The following is a 26,854-nucleotide window of genomic DNA, read 5'->3' on the forward strand; positions in this document are numbered from 1 at the left end:
AAAAGAGGAAATTATGCTCAAAGATTCTGTATACACAGAATCTATAGATTGCATTCACAACAATAGTTCACAGTTTTAAACAGTGGCTGCTTCTACGCAAATATTAAGGTCATTAAGGTTAGTGTTGTATGTTCTCATCACTGTTGGTGCAGGTTTCCGTAGAACTGGCCAGAAAGAACTGCAGTCATTCTCACCACTTCAGTCCTGCTTTAAAACTCTACAAACCTCTATGCTTGCTCATCTTTCCCTTTTTCCCATAGTGTTTTTTCTTTTTTTTCCTGGCTATGGGTGCAGCTCTTGGTAGCAAAATACCAAGAAGGAAAAAAAAGCTTCCATATTAAAGAAGCTTACTGCTACATTGTTCTTTCTTTCTGCAGCTCAGTAGAGATGGATGGATGGCTGGATGGATGGATGGATGGATGAGATAATACAATGAAAAGAAAATAATTAACAAGAAAATATCAACCCCCCTTCCCTTTTACCAATATTTTAAAGAACTTGTTGGTTTGTTTTGTTTTATTGGCTCTCAGTTCAAAATACAAAGGAAGAATATGACTCTCTCTTCAGACATGCAATAGGCACCCTCTGAGCCTTCCACACTTCAGTCTTCAGTATTGACTTCTATTCTCAGTATGGTATTTACAGATATTACAGTGGCTGATTGGTCATTTTGTTTGGTGCAAGGATAAAGGATGGGGGTGGAGAGAAAGTGGGCGGTTTGCCAGAGGTGAGAACAGCTATAAGAGGCAGACTGGGATTGATGGTGTAGAAGATCGACATGGGTATTCCTCCCGCGTTCCCATGCAGCACCATTCATTTCTGCTGCCCCCTTACACATGGGTCTCAATGAAGGAGTGGGTGTGCGTCATAAGGGGCGGGGTCAGAGGTGAGAGTTCCGCAGCACCATCATGGCCTGAACTGAACTCGCAGATGTCCAGAAACAAGTCATGGTGCCGCTGCTTCCACTCACGGAATTTTTTGGAAGTCAGCTTGGGGTCTTCAAGAACTTGGTTGATGATGGCAAGTTCTCCCTCTTTGGCCTTTTGGAAAGAGAATACACTCATCAGATTTCACACTCTCTCGTTTGCATACAGGTCCTAGCTCCAACCAGCCTGCTTACCGTAACGCTTTACTCGATTGTAATCATTCTCACAGTGAACACTGACATGTTTTTTGGAAGAAATCTCACCATGAATATTTCACTCAGTCACCCACTGTCATTAACCTCTTTTTCCTAAGGTGGTCCAGAGCCTATCTTGGATGCACAGGGACTTTAGAATGGGCAGGGCACACCTCGTCTCGGTCATCAGTCCATTGCAGGGTAAACATGCACGTGCACACAGATACATATAGCTACACACAAATGGCAGTTTCGGGCACTAATCCACCTGAAACACATCTACACAAACATGGGACGCCTACACAAACATGGGGAGAAGTCCACAAAGACTGAACTGGAATCGAAGCTATGCTTAGTTGCAGAGTGCAGGTACAGCAAGGCACGACCATGACTGTACCACCACCGCAGATATATTAAATACAAGAAATTATATTGAATGACTATTTCAATATAGTTGTGTCATATGAGAACATTTTATTAATGTCTTAGCAGAGACTATCTCATACATACTGTATGTTCATATATTTCCCTGCAAGTTATTTTATATACTATGCAGTTTGTATAGTATTTATTTTTTACCAGAACCAAACCAGTTCTAACGTTCTTCTGTATGTTGAATGTCCTTAAAGGACTACCGTAGAAGGACAAAACTTACTGTATATGCACAGGTACTTGGCCATAAACAGCACTGCCAAAAAGTATTTGCCCTCTTTCCAGGCTTCTCTGTTTTTGCAGCTTTTTCATATTACTGTATATTTGATCAAATCTTTTTGTTAGTTTTGCCCAGTAGGATATGAATGGAGCATGGGAGAGAATAAAGACACCAATACAGTTATGGAATTTTCATATTGTGGAAAATAATGAAATGCACAATCATAGTAAAGAAAAAGTTACTGCCTTTTAACAATCAAACAAATTTATCATGTAATTAGAGTCAAATGTTTGAATACAATCAATCCTGATATGGGCAGTCCTGAACAATATTGTAATGACCCGCGTTACTGTGAGTTCAAGCAGGAAAATGTGTTTATTGTAAATAGCTGGAATATGGGAAAAATGTAAATTAGTGTTCAACCGGTGGGGGGATTTACAGGGAATATAATGGTGTACTTGCCACTGAGAAAAGAGAAAGAAGCCTGGGGGATGCTAACCAGGCTGGGAAGGCTGACTTGATGTAAAGGTCCTTGAGGGAAAGGGGTCCTTGGACCGAGAGCGTTATTTATTTTGTGCTGGTGTTCTGAAAAACGTTCGCAACAAGTGCTGTATGTGCGTCCTTCTTTGCCCCATCCAAACCCAGGGCGCTGTGCACCACAACATGATTTTTAATTACTTAAATCCTTTAGAAGTTAATTTGACAAAACAGAATCACATTTTGCTGTACTCAAAGTTAATTTCTGAAGACCTCTGGAGAAAAGTTGCTGAAGCCTCTCAGTCTGGACAAGATAACAGCCATTTATAAGGCTCTCAACAGTCAAGCCTCTATTTGAGCCATACTCATCAAATGGAGAAAGTGTGGAACAGTGGTGAATCTACCTAGGAGTGGCCATCCTACCAAAGACTCTCCAAAAAGCAAGGTATGAAATAATTAATGGGCTCAGAAAGAACCGCTGAAGAACATTCAAGGACTTGCAGATCTCTCTTGCCTCAGCTCAGGTCTGTGTTCAAGACTTCAACATAAGAAAAACACTGTGCAAAAATGGGATGAGCTGAAGAGTGGCAAGATGGAAACCACTGCTGATCAAGAAGAACAGTAAAACTCATCTACAGTTCGTTAAAAAGCACCTGCATGTCTCTCAGTGATTCTGCTAAATGTTCTGTGGACTGTTGATTCAAAAGTATAACATTTTGGGTGACATGGTACTCATTACATCTAGCAAAAGACAAATACAGCATTTCATAGTAAGAGCCTTGTTCCAGTAGTCAAACACAGTGGTGGTTGTGTGATGATCTGTGGATGTCCTGCTGAAACAGGACCTGGGTGCCTTGCTATCACTGAAGGAAACATGAATTCCTCTTTTTAATCATAAAATTCAAAGGTGAAAGCTGAAGCTAAAGGGCATTTGGGTCATGCAGCAAGGGAATAATCTCAAGCATACAAGGAAGTAAGCATCAGAATGGCTGGGAAGAAACTAAGCTAAAGCTCTGCAATGGACTGGACATAAAGTCCTAAAATGAATCCAGTTGAGATGTAAAAAGAACTGTTCAAGCTAAAAAAAACCTGGAAACTGCTCCACAATGCTGACAGACCCAATTCAACAACTACAGGAGGTGTTTAGTTGCAGTTGTTACACTTAATTGTGGCACAACCACTCATTGACTGTGCAGCCCTGTAGCGATACTAGTTTGTGTGTTCAATTTTGAAGATTTAAATAAAGCTTCTTAAATTTGATATAGTTTGGTTGATGCCATACCGACACACTTTTTGGAACAGGTGCAACCTGGAGGTTATGTCAGTTTTGTAAGTATTGTGAATTGATTGGGGTTCGGTTTGGCGCCGAACCAATGAGAGAAGAGAGGGATGGAACGAATGGGCAAAGTTTCTAGACTTTTCTGGAAGGGTCTAGGGGAGAGAGGGAGACGGAGGGTTTGAGAGAGTGCTGCAGAGTTGATATATATAGTTGTTTGAAGAACAACCAAAGAGAGAGAGAAAAAAATAATAATTTCGCGTGGATTGTGTATTGGCGAGTTTAAGTTTCCGTGGTGTCCTCGTGGTTCTATGAGACATCCAGTTAATTTAACTGTAAAGCGACGAGTTTTCAGCCCGTCGCGTCGAACTGCTACGCCGGTGTCACGGAGGAGGACTGAGGAGAACCGGCAATAGCGCTTCGTGTTACCGGTAACGCGTGAGGTTCCTCGGGCATCGCTGGAGTTTTCACCCGCCTCGAATACGAGTGGACGGCTGTGTGAAGTAAACGCAGTAAACTGCGGTTTTTTTTCCCCCTTTTGCTCGCACTTCCTGAGTGAAGCGACCCGTAACTTTAGCTGGAATAGAACCCAGGGCACCACCCTCATGATGGAACGAAATGGGAAAAGTTTCTAGACTTTTCTGGATGGGTCTAGCCTAGGGAGAGAGGGAGACGGAGGGTTCGAGAGACGGAGAGCGCTGCAGAGTGCGAGGAGGTGATATGTATATACTTAGTTGCTTGAAGAGCACCAGAACATAAAACAATGTCATCTTTCCTCTGAGGCTCCATTCTACTACTAGAAATGACAAAAAGATCCGATCAATTTGATGTACAAAAGCTTAATATGGAGAAGTGGGAAAAAATTTTTTTCAAAGCACTCATATGTTATCTTAGAGTAGCATGGTGTGTGTGGCAGTGCTGCTGTCTCACAGTGTCTGTGTGGTGCGAGAGGACATGGGTTTGAGCCCTGCCCTGTCTGTGTGGAGTTTGCATGTTCTCCCCATGTCTGTGTGGGTTTCCTCTGAGTGCTCTGATTTCCTCCCACAGTCCAAAGACATGCTGTTCAGGTTCACCCACAGTGTGTGAGTGAGTGAGAGAGTGTGTTCCACTGATATGTATGAGTGACCCATTTTAAGTAGTGTATCTAGCAGCGGAAGTCACCTTGGTGACTAAGGTGTGGGCTGATAACACTACACAGGGTTCATTGGAAGTTGCTTTGGACAAAAGCATCTGCTAAATAAATAAATGTAAAGGTAAACCAAACCCACTCTGGAGGGACCTACCTTGAGCGTACTGCGCAAGGCACGGATGCGGTGCAGCTTGTCATTGACAGCAGGGTCACCGCAGCGCTTTAGGAAGACGCGCCGGAAATCCTGCCTGGTGAAGGGCCGTGGCTCCCCGATGGCCGACAGGCCAGCCCTCTCTAGGCAGCAGTACAGCTCCTGCAGCCCATCAGCTACCTCGTCTTCACGCTCCTCCTCTCGATGCTCTGGGAACAATGTGTGGACCAGCCATTAAGGAATGGGGACTGTGCTAATGGAGAGGCAGAGGGGCCTAGCTGACTATCGTAGCATCTTCATGCTTAATGCAGTGGTTGCTAAAATAGTCATGTTGCTGGGATACTGTATCACATCCATTTCAGGGTGGAGAAGAGCTTCAGTGGTGCTTCTGTGTTTAAACATTAATTTACATGCACATTTGAATCTTTGAGTAGAAAAATTGAGAAACCAACCTTTTAGCATATTCTGTTATTTGTTTTTACATGTAGTCACTTTTATTAAATCAGATTTACATTATGAATGCAATTTTTCTTTCTCAGGAGCTTTCACACAGACTACCGAAGTGTAACTCTTTTGTTTGTGGGTTACTTTTTCACTGAGCCATCACTTTCATTCAGAGCCACCAAAACTGTGCATTACTTTTGCATATTTTTACTGGTAGAATTTAGATAAAATTGTTTTTCATTCTATAGGCAACAGGTTTATTCAGACAACATAATACGCATGGGAGAAAAAGATATTTTATTATTATTGACTCCACATATAGCTCTCTGAGTGCCCAGGTGAGTGCAACAGCTGAGGGCCAGTTTGCCAAAGCACTACTAGGGGGGGGCTCCCTAAAGTCTGAGTATTACAAATACTCACCCGTAAGTACCTCACATTACCAACATTTGATTTACTAATTTTCAGTCATATGCACATTTCCCAGTTTATTTGTTTTAACTGTATTTTCTTCACTGTTCTAAGTTACAAAGAACTGAGATTTGAGTCTGTTTTCTGTTGCCACTAGTAGGCACTAAAACACTCAAAAGGAGGAGAGGAGGGGAAATTGAGAAAAGAAGAAAGAAAAGGGGTGGGAGCATGGGGGTGGTTTTGGTATTAGGGATTAAGGATTTCTTGGAAAAATTTCTATCACTGTTTTTTAATTGTTAGATATATCCAGAACTTTTACAGAAACTACCTGTAAATTACTGAGAGAATAAATTAAGAAAGGCATCAGTTCATTTGCATTTTTGTTCACAAAACTGTAACTGACCAGATCCTGACAAACGTGTATATATTGTAACGACCTGTGTTACTGTGTTTAGGCAGGAAGATTTGTTTATTGTAAATAGTTGCATTATGGGAAGAATGTAAAATGTAATTGTGCAATCACTGGGTGCACTTCTGGGGGAAATGATGGGGTGACTGCGTTTGCCAGTGTGTTGAGGGAGAGACTGGGGATGCTATGCAGGTTGGTAAGGCTGGCTTGAGATGCAGGTCCTGGAGGAAATTGGGCCCTCAGACCGAGAGTATCATTTCCCTGTGTGCTGGTGTTCAAATAAACTGTTTCAGATGGATGCTGCCTGTGCATCCTGCTTCGCCCCATTCAAGCCCAGAGTGCTGTGCAGCACAGTACTATAAATCAATCAGTTTCTTTGTTGCAACTAAAATACAGCCAGGCTTTAAAATTGAAACACTTTCTAATATGTTCTCCAGGTTATAGATGCTTTCTGTTCTCCACTGTTTCTTTCTCCTGTCTCATTATAAGCACAGAAGAAACACCTCAAAAGGCAAGTGTTTAAAGCAGAACACTATACAGTCAACTGAAAATAGGTAGTATTTTCTATCTTCTAATTATTGTAAAGTAAAATTTAAAACAATGAAAAAATAAAAGATAATAAACTTGGTATACAATCCACATTGTATCCTTATTCATGCCAAATGTTTCCATTAGGCCTATAGTGTGACAGATGTCCTGCATTGTATGAGACATTGATGAAAACAGGGTAAGTACAAGTTTTAAAGCAAATGTTTTAATTTACTACAGCTTTATCTGATGTTTTTAACAGAATCTGGCCCATGCAATTAATATTCTGATTAATTAAGAATTGGGCTTACAAGTAAGCATTCCGTGACGTGAACAGATTTCCTGATCCAGTTGTGTTTGTAACTTGAGTCACAAGTGTATTTAACTTTAGATAACATGCTTTATGTTTATGAGTGAGGGTGTGGGAACGTGTACAGCCATACCGTCTTTTCCAGAGCTCTTGTGCATGCAGAAAGGCACCTCGTCATCCTCACTCCTTTCCTCTGAAGGTCCACCACAGAGAAGGTCGCTTCTGGACCCCTGGACTTCACGATTCCGTGGCAGGCTCTGGCTACGCTGCTTATGAGCATGGCGATGGACGTGCAGCCCTTTTTCCTCACTCCCCAACAGTGGAAAGGGCCCATCGCGGTCATGGCGGTGCCGCCTCTGGACAGGCAGAGTGGCTTGGCGTCGACGTTCAGGAGACATCACCTGTCGCCCACTGCCCACCACTGCTGAGCCCACATAGCCACCTGCACTGTCACCTTCAGCTGGCCCTGTCTGCAGGAAGTGCAAGCCTGAGCTGGTGAGAGGTGTCTCAATCAAGTCCTGCCACGAGCGCCGCTCGCGGTACATGGGCCGGCAGCCTGAGGAGTGGCCACTGCCTGGCGCATCAGGGCGCGAGTCCTCCGCAGATGACTGGGAATATGTGGACTCGCTGGAAAAGTGACGCCCATGCTTGGGCTCTGGGAATGGGCTGGAAGAATTCACCTGGGGGTGGACAGGGGGAGGAGTGGATCTCATCAGGCTCAGGGAGCTCTGGGACCTGGGAAGATGCTTGAACCAATAAATCTTATGAGCCTGAGGGGAGGCAGGAAGTGGGGGTGGCATTGTATAAACACAAAAGTACACACGTGGGGAGGGTGAGGGCAGGTGGGAACATGTGAACAACAGTAAGAAAGTGGTCAGACTTGATAAAATAGCAACAGCACAAAAATAAAATATGAGGTCCCATGTCCTACACATCTTGTTCTTAGAAGTCTGAGACAAAATCTGAGTGTCATTTTAACAATTTAACTTATAATTTTCTGTATAATATACTGGTTCCAGGGGGGCGTAGTGGCGCGGTGGGTTGGACCGGGTCCTCCTCTCTGGTGGGTCTGGGGTTCGAGTCCCGCTTGGGGTGCCTTTTGGCGGACAGGCGTCCCGTCCTGGATGTGTCCCCTCCTCCTCCGGCCTTACACCCTGAGTTGCCGGGTGGGCTCCAGTTCCCCGCGACCCCATATGGGACAAGCGGTTCAGAAAGTGTGTGTACGTGTACTGGTTCCTCAATTTTTGAACATGACTGGGAAGTCTGTTCATGACTTGATTTCTATAGAAATCCGGAGTCTCTTTTACCATTACTTGACAATCAAAGTGTAGTAATACTAATATTTATTTACAGGTTAAGTTCTGGATAAAGCTGTAATGCATTTTCCTATAGCATGTGCTTTTCTCCAAAAGGATGTACAATGTAAGAAGTGCATCAACAACAGATGAAAGTTCTTGATACAGACACACAGTTTTTGTCAGCACATATTGCATGAGGAGCTGCATATAGAAGTTAAAGAAGATATAAAGATGATTGTGGTACGTGGTGTAATGTTTAATGGAATCAAAATCAATTTAAAATCACCAAAAAGTAAAATAACTTCTTTCCATGAACTCTGATATTGACCAGTTCATTAAGTAGGAATGTGCAGCATTCCGTATGTTTTTTACTACAAACACTTACAAACATGAGCTAAACTAAGGTATTCCCACACTCCAGTATTGCTTTAATGTGTTTTGCTGCCATGTAATGTTGGGAGATGGAAACACAGGTCTTACTCTGGAACAGCTTTAGGAACCAGGTGAGTAAAGAAAATACAAATAAAAATAAGTTTCTTGTATTTTCTGAAATCCATAACTCAAATTCATAACATAAGAAGCCAGTGTAACTTCTGTACTATTTTCAATATTCACAGAAACCATGTATTCAGCACCCTCTGCTGTTGCTTCTTTTGTTACCCACCAGGCTGTGTATCAGTGACACTCTTTTCTGGGGGAAATAAGTGGCAGTGTGGGCATCACGGCATCACAGCCCCGATATTCTATTCAGCTTTCTCCAGGCTACAATATCTGTTTATTCATTTTTAAAGTAAACACATTTTACTGATTGAAAATACCACACTGCAAAAGCATGGAAAGATGGAGCAGGAAAAAGAAGTTTTACAGGAGAGACAGCAAGGTGTGCATGTGTGCATGTGGTCAAGTTCACACACTCACAGAGGGGGTTCGGTGGTATGTGTCACACAGTGAGGAGGGGCCTTCCTGTTTGAGAGTCATGGAGCCATCAATGTCATCCTGATCACTTTCACTCCAGTAATCTAGAAAAAATGCAACATGACTCTGTCTGTATGTTTGCATACATGGTGACATTGACAGCGTAATGAGCATTAAGATAAAAATTTGCCAATGTTATTTCATCTCTTCAACCTCATCTCTATAAAAAAGAAAGAAAAATGCAAAAGCTGGAATATATATCTCCTGCACCCACCTTCATCTGGACGGGGCACTTTGTCATCAGGTGTATACCCTATAGCTGCCAGCCCAAGCCGATTCATCCACCTACATTTGATCAGAAGACATAGAAATAAAATGTGGCATTTTTTTTCTTATTGAAAATTATTATTGAAGCTGTAATTGACAAAACTCTGTCTTTCCTCTACACCACAGTGGAAGATGGCAAGAAGGTGCATCAGATGGCATAGTGGTTAGTGCTCCTGCCATGTACTCAATGGACTGCACAATAGTAGTACTCTTGATCAAGAGTCTAAGGGGTACAGTAAAAGTTATACAGCTGCATAAATTGTTAAATCACTAACTACATTTGGAGAAAAGTGAGTTAAAAGTGAAAATAAATGGGAATGTAAGAAACTGATTTGTGTGGACAGAGAGTACTGTGATGGCACTAGATTAGAATCACTGAAGTAGCACCGGGAAAACGAGTGAACAGCTGTGTTCAGATTAGCACGAGAGAAATGAGTCAGAGTGGTGATTCTGCAATGATATGGAGGATAATGAGGTCAACTGGACGACATGAGAAGCAGGTATTTTTACAGCCATATGAGATTTCTGCAGGGTGAAGCCATCATTCTCCATCAAACAACCAAAGAGAAACTTTCCTGTCTTACTTAAGGTGAAGGAACTGGTAAAGGAATACTGATAAGAACTGAAATGAAGATTGAAAATAAAAACATTGCAGCATATAAATAGTGCACAAATATGTAGAGGTACATCAGCATTTTCTCCTTTAGCAAGCACTTTTTGTATAATTGCAATAGATCATGTTTTTTCCTTTAAAGAAACCATGAATAAGAATATGGTAAATTTTACTCTATGTTATGTTACTTCATCTCATGGATATTTGTGACTCTTGTGGTTGTGATGTATGGAAATCCTCATAGCCACAGATATACATGTATGATCATTAAAAAAAGAATAATTATCTGACTTTCCAGATAGGATTTCATTGTCTCAGGCTTCAAAATTTAACTGTCTAACTGAGCAGGCTTTTTGTGCTGCTGTTTAACAATTTTTATGGTCAGAATACTTAATACTGACTTTTCCCTGACATATTGAAATGGCATTACCGTGGCAAGAGGATGATGAGGCTTGCACATTTTTCACAGATGTAGTAATGGACTGGATTCAAAATCAATGGAAGTCACATCAGCAATTCCCCTATGCTGACAACATGACACCAATAACAGAGCATGAAGACTTTAAAACTCTATTGAAAAAAGTCAAGGTGGAGATGAGGCTACAATTAAATCTGAATAAAACTAAAATGGTTACATTGCAGCAGAAAACTTTAGTTTTGATATTGAACAAACAGAATTTGACAACTTCTGTTTTTTGGCATCAGTGATCAACAATAAGGGGTCTAACAGTCAAAAGATACTCCAAAGATAAATGCTTGGCAGAGCTGCAGTGAAAGATCTGGATAAGGTCCTCAAATGTGCTTCATAAATGAATCTACAAGACTGAAGATTATAATTGTTTAAACAATCATATTTTAAATTATGCTATAAGAGTACAAAAGTTGAACAGAAATAAAACAAGACTGGAAAAAGATGAATTCATTTAAACTGTGGTTCTGGAGGAGACTTTTCATGCCACCCTCCAACCAATGCCTCCACTCTTTTAATACCAACAGTTGGTTGATGGCTAACAGCTCAAAGTTCCGAACATCAAAATTCATCTCGGTTGGATACAATTTCCGTAAGCACATGGGTACAGCTTGGGAGGGTCTCCCTGTCTTTGGGAAACAACTTCTACACTTGCCTCCGATGCATCCATTTCCACCAAAAATGACAGGTTAGGGTAAGGATGCCTGAGGATAGGAGCAGTTGTAAATCATTATTTCAGGTCCTCAAAGGCCTGAACTGCTTTTGAGTTCCAGGCCAGTCACCTGGGTTTACCGCATGTCATTTTTTTTTTTTGGGGGGGGGGGTTGCAATCACTCTGAAGATCCTTATAAACCTTCTATACAAGACTGAAAACCCTAAAAACCGCTGTATGTCTTTCAGAATTTTTGGTTGTGGCCAAGGAACCATGGCAGATGCCTTCTTTGGGTCAATTTTGACTCCACTGGGTCCTAGAATAAGTCCCAAAAACCCCATGTCCTTGTGGAACTGTCACTTCTGACCCTTCACGCACAATTTATGCTCCAACAGTCATTGTAATACTTCCCTTATGTGCTTCACATGCTCATTGTAGGACCGGAAAAACACCATAATGTCTTTGAGGTAAACCAAAATAAATCGACTTATCATATTTCTGAGTACCTCATTTATGAAAGTCTGGAATAGAGAGGGTGCATTCAGCAGACCAAATGGTATGACCAGATACTCACAATGGCCAAGGGCAGTGCTAAATGCTGTCTTCCATTCATCCCCCTCCTGAGTGTAGATCAAATTGTAAGCACTCCTGAGGTCCAGTCTTGTGAGTATTTTGGCCTTGCTAATCTGTTCTAGTGAGGATGGAATCGGAGACAAAGGATAAGGATATTTAAAAGTGAGGGCACTGAGCCCACAATAATTAATAAAGGGCCTTAGACTTCCATCTTTCTTTTCTACAAATAAGAAAAAGGCAGATGTTGGAGACGTGGACAGGCAAATTATTCCAGATGTTATATTTTAACAATGTTTATGAACTCCAGTAACTCCGCTGAGGTCATTTTGATAGGGGGATTCTTCTGTAATGTGCAAATGTGAAAAGGACACAAACATATTTTACTGTAACATCCGGACATGGGTGTCAAGTGCAATAACCTCAGTTACAAAGTGTGTATACAAGCGCACAGTGCAAATTAAGAAATGAAATGCACGAGTGACATGATAAACACAAAACAACAAGACACATAGAGTGTTCTGAGAGTAAGTGAAATGAGTGCACCACATTAATACACCGAGACAAGACGTGGACTGAGGTGAAGTAGGAGACTAACACACTGGAACAGAACTTGGGAAACAGGTCAACAAACATGTATCGCTACAGAAATCGCAAGAGAGTAGTAAAGTGCTGATTAAGAATCCTCAAACCATCTATGTGACCTTAGCCCTTCTATAGGGCTGGGAGCATGTCATCACATAGACAATCATTTACTACTAGAGCTGTAATAATTTTCCCAAACATAGGACCTCTCTTTTATACCAGTAGACATACATAATTATGATTACACTAAACTTTATAACTCTAATAATCTGCTTTACTTCAGTTTCTTTGTTTATTGTTACCTGCCATTCAATAAGTGACCAGCTTTTATCAGTTAATGTGTTTTACTTGTCTCAGAGACATAGAAAGTCACTTTATTACTCATTAATACAATTACTGACTATGACTAAGCATTCTTGGGGACACAGCTCCAGTAGAGTATTGAACAGTGGTGCCATAAAATAAGATATAGTCTGCCAAGGGTGCAGTAGACAGACATCTCCAGACAATAACCACCATCATTATCAGTCTAGCAGGCAAGAGATTTTGGCTGAAAGAAAAAATTGTAACAAATGCCTCCTACACCAGAAACAACAGGGCAACAAAGATTCACCATCTAAAGCAAGAGTCGAAGAGTCCAAGGCACTACTTCAAAGAGACTAGGGAGGAGGAGAGAGGAGCCCTTGCAGAGTTGTGCAACATGCTCCACAAGAGCCTCCTGACCTGGAGAAGGGCATCAGCGGCAGGAAAGAGGGTCAGAAAGAGGGCTGCCTTTGTAGCAAACCCATTTGGGTTTACCAAACAGCTGCTAGGAGAGAAGCGCAGTGGAAGCCTTACATGCACCAAAGCTGAAGTGGATGCACATTTCAGAACCACCTTAAGTGACAGCCACAGAGAGCAAGAAATTAGCTACTGCAAATCCTTGATAAGTCCTCCCCCTTCAATACATGAGTTTGATATGAAGGAGCCACGGCTCAAAGAAGTCCAGGAAGTAGTCAAGAAAGCCAGAGCAAACTCCCCAGGCCTCAGTGGTGTACCATACAAGGTTCACAAGCACTGCTTAAGGCTTCTGAAGAGACTCTGGAGGATTCTGAAAGTCATCTGGAGAAGAGACAAGGTTCCTAGCCAATGGAGGTGTTCGAAAGGGGTATGGATTCTGAAGGAGGAAGAGACGACAGACATCAGCCTATTCAGAATGATTTTAGTGCTTAGCATGGAAGGAAAGATTTTCTTTAGCATACTTGTGTCACACATAGTGAACTGGAGACCCAGGTGTGGACCCAATTGCGAGATCATTTATTACAAAGGTACAAGAGGCAAAACGATACTTGTGGTTGGGGACAGGCACGAGTCAATCCGAGGTAGAAAACTTGTTTAGGAGGAGAATCTAAAGACGTGGTCAATGTAGCGGAGTGAGGGTCGATGCCATGGGAGACAAGAACAGGGACAAGGAGACAGGTGAGGGAACAAGGAGAGAGAAGCAGGGTAGGTAAGACAAGGTTGAGCTGTTGTGAGCACAGGAGGGACAGTTCTCTCAAAGAGATTCTGAAACCAGGGAGCGGTGAGCTGGTTCTCTTTACACCTGGCTGTCTTGCTTGTGACCAGTTGCTTGCGGTTGTGCTGAGGCGTGGGCATGACAGCTTGCCAGGAATCTGAGTGACTACCTCATCAGTTACACCTACATCAATACCCCTGTCCAGAAAAGAGGAATTCCCAAGGTTCCAGGATATTTAGAGCACACAGACATGGTGATCCAGCTGATAAGGAAGCCAGGGAGAATGGAGGAACCTGGTAGTACTGTGGCTGAATCTCACTAATGCCTGTGGACCCATACCCACAAGTTGGTGGAGAAATCTCTGGACCAACACCGCATCCAGAGGAAAATTAGAGAACTTTAGCTTGCACATCTCCACTGGGGCCATAAAATCAGACTAGCACAAACTTGAGAAGGGTATCATCACAGGGTATACCATTTCAGTGACTCCGTTTGCACTCGCCATGAATATGCTGGTGACATCAGCCAAGGTTGAGTAGAGAGGACCTCTCACCAAGTCTATTGTATGCCAATCTCCCATTAGAGCCTTCATGGATGATGTGACTGTGACTGCAACATCAGTCTCAGGGAGTCACTGGATCCTCAAGGGCCGCAATCTGGATGAGGAGTTCAGAGTAAGCCATGTGAGGGAGTTACTGCAATACCAGAAAGTTTTCCAAGTTGGCATTAAAGTAAGAACAGGATGGAAGTGGAGGGTGGCAGAGGCCCTGGAAGCATCCAATTCACAACTCAGGTACAGTGTGCTAGTGGGCACAGTAGCTAAGAGAAGGGCTGGTCTTTGCAGTAGTATAATAGCATGCTACAGCAAGACTCAAGGGAAGGAGAAGAGGTGCTTGGTCCAGAAGGTTGAGTGTAGAGAGCAACTGAAGAGGAAAAAACTAGCAAGGCAGTTGGAATGTGGCAGCAGGGAGCCTAGAATTGATATTGTGATTAGTTAAGCCGTGGAGCGCAGGGTCTCATGGAATGAGCTGTGGAAGCTGAGTCTTACAACTTTAAATTTCTGATCCAGGCTGTCTACAATGTTCTACCAAAGCCGTCCAACTTGTACTGCTGGGGAAAGGTAGAAACTCCAGCATGCCCCCTCTGCCAAGAGAAAACTATATAGGAGCATATCTTGAGCAGCTGCAAGAAGGCAATGATTGGGGTGCTATCATTGGAAGTACCAGGTACCAGGTTCTGAGGGCAGTAGCAGATTAAATCTGCAGATGGATGATCAGAAGCAAAAGCCTCTGCTTAAGAAGAACCATGCCAGTTACCTTTATAACACCTGGAAAGAAACTACCAACAGCCAAAACCCCCTACACAGGCCTGTTAGCCACAGCACATGATTGGGAGCTAAAGGTTGATGTGGACAGGGAACTAAAATTCCCACAAGATATTGCAGTGCTCCCCTAATCCTCGAAACAGATTATCCCCTTAGAACTACCCATACCCTGAGAAGATCGGATATCTGAAGTCAACCAGTGGAAGAAAACAAAGTATGCAGAACTAGTGGAGCAGTACCGCAACAATAGCAGGAGAGCAAAGTGTGAACCCAATAAAGTGAGCTGCAGAGAATTTGCAGGCTAATCCCTTTGCAGGATATTTACCTCTCTGGGCATGGATGGTGGGGAAAAGTGCAGGGCTGTAAGAAGAGCCACAGAGGCTGCCAAAACTGCCTCGAGGTGGCCCGTGGAAGATCAGATGTATGGGAAAATAGCACTACCTGGACTCAAGCTGGGGATTGATCAACTCTGGTGAGGTCACCTAATGCTGAAAGACCCGAAACACCTGATGACCGACCCTCAGTCACATCACTGACGATGTGTCCAGGTGCATCGCAAGATGTGTCAAGAAAGTATGACTTAATGTGACGTCTCTAAAAAAGGTTAAAAACCTCTGCATTAAACTAAGGAGAAAGTAGTTTTAGTTTAAAACAGCAAGAGGGAAAGTATGTGAAACAAGCTATACTAACTAGGTAACTGAAATTTGAGTGGATTTTATTTTTTTCATTCAAGCCTGATGATCCATCACATGTGGTGTCGTTAGCTAATTGTTTCAACAGTATAAAATTATGGATGAGTTATAATTTTTTATCTCTAAATACCAGTAAAATAGAGGTACTTGTGGTGGGTGGTGATGCTAAAACTCTCGACATAATCATACCAATCTTTACAACAAATGGTATTACCTTCAAGCATCCAGATTCTGTAGGGATTTGGGTGTCCTGCTGGATGGAAAGCTGTCATTTGTATCGCATGTAAATGCTTTGACTAAGATGTGCTTCCTTCAGTTAAGGAGCATAGCTAAAATGCGGCAATTCCTTTGTAGACGGGATCCTGAGAAACTGGTTCATGCTTTTGTTTCCAGCAGGCTGGATTACTGTAATGCTTTATTGTCGGGTTGTCCGTACCAGACTGTATCCAGGCTACAGCTGGTACAAAATGCTGCTGTGAGAATTGTTACTAGAACTAGGAAGTACGACCATATAACACTGGTACTTAAATCCTTGCATTGGCTCCCGGTCCCTTATAGAGTTGATTATAAAATCCTACTTTTGACCTTAAAGGCAATACATGGCATTGCTCCGGCTTACCTTTGTGAGATCATTAATTTTTATATCCCAGGACGATATCTCCATTCATTAGATGCAGGTTACCTTAAAGTACCCGTGATCAATAAGACCTCAGTAGGAGGTCACACCTTTAGTTATAGAGCACCTAAACTGTGGAATAGTCTACCAGTTACTGTCAGAAATGCCCCATCTGTTTCTGTTTTCAAATCCGACTAAAGACTTACATGTTCACTCAGGCATTCCACCTCATAATGTAATTTGACCTGCCTTGGTTGTTTTTTATCACCTTTATAAAAATGCATTTTAAATTTACTTAAGTAACAAATTACTAATGCTGTCCTATCCTCTCGTTGAGCACTACCTCACTACATAAGACCTGAGGAGACCGACCAGTGGTGACAGACGAATCCCGTGCTGACAGAGAATGATGTCCATCTGCCATGACGATTGAGACGTTCCATTCCAAGCTGGGGATCCAAGATGCCATTTACCAACATTATAATTACTTTTTACACACCGGCAAACAAATTGTTACTTCCTAGAAAGCCCAGGAGGGGTGGGCAACCACTGGCCCGTGGACCCCCAGAGGTTTTTTCCTCCCTCAACCTTCAGTTGGGAGTTTTGTTCCTTTCCCCAGTGGCCAGTATGTATACTTATAGCTCTATAATAAGTTCTTCATTATGGTAGCCATTAGTTGACTGTCTTCTTTGTTTGTATCAATTTTTCTTACCGTAGTGTTAAAGTGCTCTGTGTCACTGCATGAGAAGAACGCTCTATAAAAACAAAACAAAAACTTTTTTTTTCTGGGGGGGGCATGGTGGCACAGCGGGTTTGGCCAGGTTCTGCTCTCTGGTGGGTCTGGGGTTTGAGTCCCACTTGGGGTGCCTTGTGATGGACCAACATTCTGTTCTGGGTATGTCCCCTCCCCCCTCAGCCTTGCACCCTGTGTTGCTGGGTTAGGCTCCAGCTTGCTACAACCCTGTGTGGGACAAGCAGTTTCAGTAAGTGTGTACTTTTTTTCTAGGCAGTTCCCCAACTTTCTGTCCTCCCACAAAGCCTTGCTTTTTGTGCTTTTGGCATGTTAGAGTCAGTCAAATCAAATGTATTGTAGTGTCCCCCCACAGAGCTACTAGAAACCTGCTCAACAGATGGGGCAAAAAGAACATGCTCTTTATTAGAAGCATACATTTCTCCAACAATAGTCTTAACAAAGACAGTACAAAATACAGAACACTACAGAATCCCCCTGGGTCACTCCCAGCCCCCCTGCTGCACCCTATGGTTAAGGGGTTCCCCCGGGACTCCCCAGAATCCCAGTCTCGAACACTGAACATAAATAGGACGACAACCAATCAGAAACCACGCACAACTATGTACACACACGTAAACACTAATGCCAACTATTTACACATTTTCTCCCCTCAGCGCTGTTATGACTAACACTGCTTGCAATGGCCATTTTGCTTCTACAACAGCACAATTTGTAAGCGTGGCGCTGGCGCGAGGTGACGTTTTGATTGCTTCTCCTCGCAGACTTGTTAGTTTAGTGTATATTATTTTGTTTGTGTCATTATCCCTCCAGCCAGTTTACGCTGTTATTACTTATGACCGTCAAACACTTTTGCAAATACGTGAAACAGTGTGATTAGATGCAATTCTTAGCATTAGAGAGCTGAACTCACTACCTTTGTTCTGCCACGAGCAGCATCATGACCGTGACCCACCTGGGATCACTCAGAAGACGCAAGCTCGGAAACGGGACCGCAGGGCCGGCATTCAGGTGAGACCGAAATGCCGCGGGCTACAACCTCTGATGCCCAGCACTTTCCTGTCTTGGACAACAAAGTGGACGATCTCAGAGGGCGACTTAAATTCCAAAGAGACTTAACGAACTGCTGTTTTCTGCTTTACGGAGATGTGGCTCACCGCCAGCACACCAGACCACGCGGTCCAGCCCGAGGACTTCTCAATTTACTGCACAGATTGGACTGGTTCATCGGGGAAAAAGAGAGGAAGGGGCATATGCTTTCTTATTAACAATGCATGGTGTACGAATGTGGAAGTGATTGCACAGAACTGCACTCCAGACCTTGAATACCTTCTGATCAAATGCTGACCGTTCTACATGCCCAGGGAGTTCTCGGCTGTGCTCATGGCTGCAGTTTACATCTCACCCCAAGGGAACACACGCAGCTCTCTGAACAAACTGCACCACGTCGTCACTAAGTACGAGAACAAGCACCCAGATGGACTGTTCATTATCTCTGGGGACTTCAACCAAGCCGATTTCAGGAATGTGTACCCAAAGTACCATCAGCACATCTCCTGCCACATCTCCTGGTGGAATCAGAGTTTAACTGCACTCAAGATGCACGTAGGCTGTGGCAGGGAATCCAAACATTAACAGATTATAAACCACAGATGTGGACATTGACAGTTGCCGTTCCGTCTCTCCCTGACGAACTGAACGCGTTTTATGGCCGCTTCGAGTTCAAGAACAAAGACTCCCCAGTGAGACTCCCCAAAGCGCTGCATGATAACTCCAGTCTCACCGTCTCTGTAGCGGAGGTGAGAAAAACCTTTAGTCGTGTCAACATCCGCAAAGCTGCTGGTCCGGATGGAATTTCAGGGTGAGTTTTAAAAGCATGCAGTGAACAACTGGCTGCTGTCTTCACGGACATATTTAACACCTCCTTAAAAAGCTGAGCTGTACCCACCTGTTTCAAAAAAACCACCATTACCCCCGTTCCTAAGAAAAACAAAGTGAGTTGTCTTAATGACTATTGCCCAGTGGCACTGACCCCCACTGCAATGAAATGTTTTGTGAGGCTGGTGCTGGGACACATTAAGGACACCCTCCCTGAACGTTTAGACCCACTGCAGTTTGTCTACCACCACAACAGATTCACTGAAGACGCAATATCACACACGCTTCACACCATTCTGTCTCACCTGGATAATAAAAAACTGCTATATAAGGCTATTATTTGTGGATTATAGCTCAGCATTTAACACTGTCATCCTAACCAAGCTGATCTACAAACTACTAGGACTGGGACTGAGTGCCATGTTGTGCAACTGGATCCTGGATTTCCTCACCAACAGACCCCAGCACGTGTGGATTGGCAGTAATACCTCCTCCCCACTGATCCCCAACACTGGCACTCCACAGGGAAGCGTCCTGAGCCCGGTGCTGTACTCCTTGTTCACACATGACTGTGTGGCCAGTCACAGCTCCAACACCATCATAAAGTTTGCTGACGATACTACCACTGTGGGTCTGATCACCAACAACGATGAGACGACCTACAGAGAGGAGGTGAGGCTCCTGGGAGAGTGGTGCCAGGACAACAACCTGTCTCTCAACGTCAGTAAAACTAAGGAGCTGGTGATTGCCTTCATGAAACAGAATACGGTTCATACACCCATCTACAAAGGAGGGGACGTTGTAGAGAGGGTCAACAGCTTCAGATTCTAGGGGTCACCCTCACTGCCAAACTCACACGGACTGAGCACACAGCATCAACCATGAAAAAATCCCATCAACATCTCCACTTCCTCAGGCGTCTGAAGAAAGCCCAGATGTCCACTACAGTCCTCACCACTTTCTACAGGTGTGCTGTGGAGTCTGTCTTCACAGGGTGTATTATATCCTGGGGCGGCAGCTGCTCCATACAGGACAGGAAAGCCCTACAGAGGGTGGTCAAAACAGCTCAGGGAATCATCTGCACACAGCTACCAGCAGTCCAGGACACCTACACCACACACTGCCTCAGAAAGAGGATGTACATCATGAGAGATCATAGTCACCCCACACGGGCACTTTTCTCTTCTCTGCCATCTGCAAAGTGGCTCAGGTCTATTAGAACCTGCACTGCTAGATACAGAAACAGCTTTTACCCCACTACTGTACGAGTATACAACACTAACCAATGTACCACCTTTAGTAACTAGAGTTGGACTGCTCCTCCCAAGCACATTGGTAAATTACACTGTCACTTTAAGCATTCTCATTCTCTCGTTCTGAGTTCTCTGGCTGTCGAGTGGTATCATTGTTATTACTGTTACCATTATTTATTGCTATTGCTGTTGCACTACTCACTGTCATTGTTTTGTTTGTGCAGTATTCCTATTGTCTCTGTCTTTGTCCATAGTCTGTGGAGAAGCATTCAGGAAGAATTTCATGATACTTGTACATGGTACTTGTACCCATGACAATAAACTTGAACCTGAACTTGAACATGCTTCACTGTTGGGGTGGTCTTGAGCAGGTGATCGCTGGTTCCTGGATTCCTCCAGACATGAGGCTTAGAATTGCTTTCATCAGACCAGAGAATCTTGTTTCTCACAGTCTGAGTGCCTTTTTATAAACTCTAAGCAAACTTTCATGTGGCTTTCTTTTTTTTTCTTACAAGGAGAGGCTTTCGTCTGGCCAGTTTGCCATAAAGCTCATATCTGTAGGATGTTTAGCATAAGGGTGCAACATGTGAAAAAGTGAAGGGGTCTGAATACTTTTTGCATGCACTGCATATCCTTGGATTTTCTCTCATATATGTACCTTCAAAGAAGCAAAACAGTATTATGACAATAAAAGGAAGTGGACATACATGGATAATTGTATAATCTCCCCCAAAAAAGATTCCCCTATGCAGAAGACGTTTGTCTATGTGAATGTGAATATGGAAAAAAATGGTAGAAAAAAGCACAAAGAATCAGCTACCATGGGTGCCATATGCCATGGGTTGTGCTCCTGTAACGGTGATGTGCAGAGGTGTTCGACCAAGGAAAATTCCAAACTAAAATACAGAACTAAAAACTAACAGCAAAAAAAGAACAGTGGTTCTGCTACTTTGCACAGAGGACACCTACCTGTGTGCCCCCAAAAAGACTTTTCTTATCTACGTACTTTTACCATGTTTCTAATGATAGTTTTTAGTGCTGCATAAAACCACAGAGTTTGTTGTATTTAAGGGAATGAGATGGGCTGCAGGGGGGCATGGGGGTGCAGGGGTGCAGTGGCACAGTCGGTTGTACTGGGTTTTCCTCTCCAGTGGGTCTGGGGTTCAAGTTCCACTTGGGGTGCCTTGCACCGGACTGGTGTCCTGTCCTGGGTGTGTCTCCTCCCCCTCCAGCCTTATACCCTGTATTGCCGGGTTAGGCTCTGGCTCCCTGCGACCCCGTACGGGACAAGCAGTTCAGATGATGTGTGTGAGATGGGCTGCAGGGGTGTAGTGGCACAGTGGGTTGGGCCAGATCCTGCTCTCTAGTGGGTCTGGGGCTTGAGTCCCACTTGGGGTGCCTTGCAACAGACTGGTGTCCTGTCCTTGGTGTATCCCCTCCTCCTCCAGCCTTTTGCCCTGCGTTGCCGGGTTAGGCTCTGGCTCCCCGCGACCCCGAATGGGAGAAGCAGTTCAGAAAATGTGTGTGTGTGTATGTGTGTGTGTGAGATGGGCTGCATTTTAGCTAATAATTGTATATAAAGAAAAAGAGATTTTATCAGAGACCTTTGAACAATGTAAATTAAAAATTAGAACTTTATATATTTGTTTCTATTTGTTCTGCATCTATTAAACCCTGAAAGAGTGGTCAGCATTAACAGAGATTTATGTCTTTATGCAGTGATTTAAAGAGTATTACGGTTAGCTTGAGAGTGCATGGGGTAATCTGGGAAGCTGACATCATAAATGAAAAGCAGTACATTATGTTAAGGTTACCAGAGGGAAACCCATAAACTGTCAGGATCAGATCAGAGTGTCTCTGTCAGTACATCTATCTATCTATCTATCTATCTATCTATCTATCTATCTAGTGGACCTGCTTAGAGGATTTTCGCTCAGAATCCCTACCATACCTGTTCATCTCCTCTAAACAATCCGTGGCAAAGAAGAAGCTCTTGATTTTGGGGTGGCATGCTTTGAAGGCACTGCAAAAAAGGGAACACAAGGGATGTTGCTAAGAGTACTAATACATTCACTGGAAGACAAAGATACATACAAAGCACGTATACGCATAAAAACTATATACAGGCACTGAACTACACGTTACACACAGCACATACGTAAACATATACTCAGACTGGAGACAGAAGGCACATTACCATCTGTGTGTGCACTGACCTTAGAACTTAATCAACTTCTCAGGTGGAAGACTGGGCTTCAGGAATTGACATATGCCTTTTTTCCTGCTTGTCTGGCTCCAAGACAGCTATATTTAGCCTTTTCTAATGTGCTGCCCTACTCATTTGTCCCTGACTATGAAAGGCGACTCAAATGGCAGCCCCGTCTACATGACCCCTGAGCTCAGGAGAGGTGTCACTTCTCTGTCTTTTATCTTCCATAAAGGTCTTTGGTTGACATCTGCCTTTAGTTAACCCAAGCAAACCTCGCACCATTTGGATATAGTCAGGAAATGAAAGAGGAGACGTGGCTGGAGGGAGGGTAAATGTGGAGCAGAGATTCGGGTGCTGGTACTGGGGTTAGGGTCATACACACAGGGTTGATGGGAGTCATATGAAAAAGCACTCACAATTTCCGTCTGCACTCGATCGCTCTGTCTATCCTGAACTCTGGCAGGCTGATGAAACCCTCTGCCTTCTCATCCTGTGGAGAGAAAAGAGCTGAAATTGTCTGGCCTGAATTTTATGATGACCTGAATTTGATGATGATAACATTTAACTATGGTTAACTAATACCTGTGTTGGTTTCTGAGAATGGACATTTTTGCAGAACCACTCCAAAAACATTATGTAGTTTAAGTAACGGATTAACACTGTAAGATTCACTTGTGACTTGCAGCCTTAGAATGGCTCAGGGAAGTATACACACACACACACACACACACACACACACACACACACACACACACACACACACACCTGTCTGTCACTTAATGGGGTTAATTCATTCCATGAATTCTTATTATCAGGGATTCAAATAATATTTCTTTACATATGTAAACCGGTTCCCAGAAATACGTAACCTAAAACTAAGAATTTGCCTGAAGGTTTTTCTAATGGATGCAACAATGATATATTCAAGAATATTTGTAACAAAAATGACTTAATTTATTGAATTTTATTACTTATCCAAATTATTAAAGGCGGTAACACAAATTATGTGGGAAAGTGAATAATTTTAAACTGTAACTGTTACTTTTGAACTCCAACTCATAAACCACAAAAAAAAAAAAAAAAAAAAAAAACACTATTTATGATCATGTCTTATCACTCATGTTACACTTTTTGTATTATTTAAAGAACTGGCTTAATATTTACATGTTTACAGTTATTTTAATAGTATGATGGTCACTGTTATTGATAATGTAACAGCACAGAGAGGTTGTAATAGCTCAGTGTAAAAAGTTTATTTTGCTGCATGCAGCACCATGGGTTGGGGGAAAAGTAGTGTTCATTTCAAATGTTTTATTGAACACCGGCACACAGGAAAATAATGCTCTCGGTTTGAGGAGTCCGTTTCTTCAAGGACCTCCGCCTCAAGCCAGCCTTCCCAGCCTGCTTAGCACCCCCAGACTTTCTTTTTCTAACACACTGACACACACAGTCACCCCTTCATTTTCCCCAGAAGTGGCCCCAGTGGTTTAACACGTTATTTACAATTTACCCATAATCCAACTATTTACATTAAGCACATCTCCCCGCGTAAACACAGTAAATGTATCAGTGGTTAAGAGGGGAATTCTGGGGAGTTCTGGGGGTAGCCCCTTAACCGTGAGGCATGGTAGGGGGGCTGGGATTGACCCAGGGGGATTCTCCAGGGTCTTTGGGCCTAGAGCATTATTTCTCTGTACTGTCTGAAGTGTTTATTTATTTATTTATTTATTAGGGGGGGTGCGGTGGCACAGTGGGTTGGACCACAGTCCTGCTCTCCGGTGGGTCTGGGGTTCGAGTCCTGCTTGGGGTGCCTTGCGACGGACTGGCGTCCCGTCCTGGGTGCGTCCCCTCCCGCTCCGGCCTTACGCCCTATGTTACCGGGTAGGCTCCGGTTCCCCGTGACCCCGTATGGGACAAGCGGTTCTGAAGATGTGTGTGTGTGTGTGTGTGTGTGTGTGTATTTATTTATTTATTTATTTATTTATTTATTTATTTATGAAGACTGCTGTCAAAAGACATGTACTTGTTTAATAAAGAGCATACTTCTTTTACTCTGACTCCTGAGCTGGTTTCTAGTAGCTCTATGGGGGGCTACTACAATACTGTGATTAATTAAGGCTGTCACGTGACAGGAAGCAGGAATTATATTCAGCAGCTAATTTTGTTATGGATGAATGGTATCTGTATGTTTTCCTGAGTGAAAGACATAGCAGGAAGTGCATGAAATAGCTGTACATATATTATTTACAAATATATGTATAAAATTGCCGCATTACCAGGAAAAGAAGACATTGTAGCCTACTGAATAATAAGCCCATTGTTTAGAAAAAATATGTATGTTTTCATAAGCTGTTGTAACAGTTTTTCCATCTCCGAAACATGTACACCCACAGGTTAAAAACAGCTGTGAATACCATGGTCTAAAACTCATATCAGTCAACACTTACAGACATATAACCTGATTTTAAAAAGCACAGTCTACACCTGCTGTCCATAAATGGAGCAAAGAGGCTGATTGGAGCCTTTGTTACATCTTAGCCAGCAGTCCAATTATAGGACTACTATCTGACTGCTGTAAGGCCTCATTAAACACCCTTCAATGTGTCCAACATGCTGCAGCTAGAATACATATAAAGACCAGGTACTTTCATTGCTTTGTCCAAAAGTTCCTGAAAATTCAGCTGTCCCAAAAATATCAAAGATATTCAATATCAAGGAGTAACACAGGAGGCATCAGGAATTTTCCTCCACAAAGTCTTGCAACTGTGGAATAATCTTCAAGGCTTTGTATGGGCATGAGATATAATCTCAGTTTTTAAGAGAGGATTAAAAGTGTACTTATTCAGATTTTCCTACAAACAGAGATGCATGCAAAGCTGCAAAGGATTAGGGGTATAGTGTGTTTCTGAGCTGATCAGCCATCAACTCCATACCAGATTTCCATCCCTATAGTTTTGCTTATGTAAGAGGCAGCTGGTGACATTGTAGTTAGAGTCCTCACCTCCCATGGAAAAGACACAATTTGTAATTCTACAGTTGTAAGCTTCCCTACATGAAGGTGTCAACAAATGAATAAAGGTAAATGTTAGTTAGGCCCTTTTTTCTGGGTAGAATGCTTCCAGATGAACTCTGTGTTTGTATAAAAAATGCTCTCTCTCATATTCCAGCAACCTGTCTTCCAGGACAATGTTTTCTCTCATCCTTACTCAATTATATAAAGCTAGATTAAATGCACCATAACTGAATATTTGTGGGTTATATACTGGCTCCACCCCTCCTATCATGCATGGGTATCAGATGTCCAGAGATGGTCCCAAAATGAGTCCATATTAAAAATGATTTAAATGATTGATTAATTTTGAGTGGAGAGTTGCAAAATAGCTCCAAACTATTAAATTACACAGGAACAGCAAGGACATGAGTCCTGGCAAGTAAATAAAGAAGGAAAACTATAAAACCAAAAAAACCTTCCAACCTGCCAGTCATCAAGGGTACATTTTTTAGCTCCCCCATGAACTTGGAGTTATGAAACATTCATAAGAGTTTTTCACAGAGATGTCCCTTTTTCATGTAAGAGCTGGGAATTTTAGCTGTGTTATCCAATATTTTTTGGAAGATGCTATATAGCTATATTAGATTGATGTATTGAGCATCTTCCAAAAAAAGAAAAAAAAAAAAAAAAATATTGGATAACACAGCTAAAATTCTTTTAAAATTCTTATAAAATTTTTTTTTTTGGAAGATGCTATATAGCTATATTAGATTGATGTATTGATCTTCGGTGGGCTCACCACCTGCCGGAGAAACCGTAAGGGGCCGGTGCATTGTGATTTGGGCGGTGGTCGGGGCTGAGTGCCCGGCCGACCCAAACCTCGGGCGCCAACTCTGGTTTTTGGGACTTGGAATGTCACCTCACTGGCGGGGAAGGAGCCTGAGCTGGTGCGGGAAGTTGAGAGATACCGTCTAGATATAGTCGGGCTCACTTCCACCCACAGCTTGGGTTCTGGAACCACTCTACTCGATCGAGGGTGGACTCTCCACTATTCTGGCGTTGCCCAAGGTGAGAGGCGGCGGGCTGGTGTGGGCTTATTAATAGCCCCCCAGTTCAGCCGCCATGTGTTGGAGTCTACCCCGGTGAATGAGAGGGTCGTCTCCCTACGCCTTCGGGTCAGGGAACGGTCTCTCACTGTCGTTTGTGCTTATGCGCCTAGCGGCAGTGTAGAGAACCCGGCCTTTTTAGAGTCCCTGGGGGGCGTGCTGGAAAGCGCTCCCACTGGGGACTCTGTCATTCTACTGGGGGAAT

The 26,854-nt window shown here is 43.1% G+C and overlaps 1 protein-coding gene across 1 annotated transcript in view; it reads right to left on the reverse strand.

Moving 5' to 3' along the window:
* Window positions 1–403: 403 nt before the first annotated feature.
* LOC108925326 (connector enhancer of kinase suppressor of ras 2-like) overlaps window positions 404–26,854 on the reverse strand; it is a 146,121-nt gene continuing 119,670 nt past the window's right edge. The window contains exons 18-24 of the mRNA XM_018737163.2: window positions 22,968–23,041; window positions 22,294–22,365; window positions 9,392–9,462; window positions 9,121–9,221; window positions 7,038–7,584; window positions 4,809–5,014; window positions 404–1,040 (exon numbers count right to left, since the gene is read on the reverse strand). Of these exons, the coding sequence (XP_018592679.2) occupies window positions 831–1,040; window positions 4,809–5,014; window positions 7,038–7,584; window positions 9,121–9,221; window positions 9,392–9,462; window positions 22,294–22,365; window positions 22,968–23,041 (1,281 nt within the window). The 3' untranslated portion in view covers window positions 404–830. The remainder of the gene's footprint in view (window positions 1,041–4,808; window positions 5,015–7,037; window positions 7,585–9,120; window positions 9,222–9,391; window positions 9,463–22,293; window positions 22,366–22,967; window positions 23,042–26,854) is intronic.

Source organism: Scleropages formosus, chromosome 13 (assembly GCF_900964775.1).
Source record: "Scleropages formosus chromosome 13, fSclFor1.1, whole genome shotgun sequence".
Lineage (NCBI taxonomy): Eukaryota > Metazoa > Chordata > Actinopteri > Osteoglossiformes > Osteoglossidae > Scleropages > Scleropages formosus.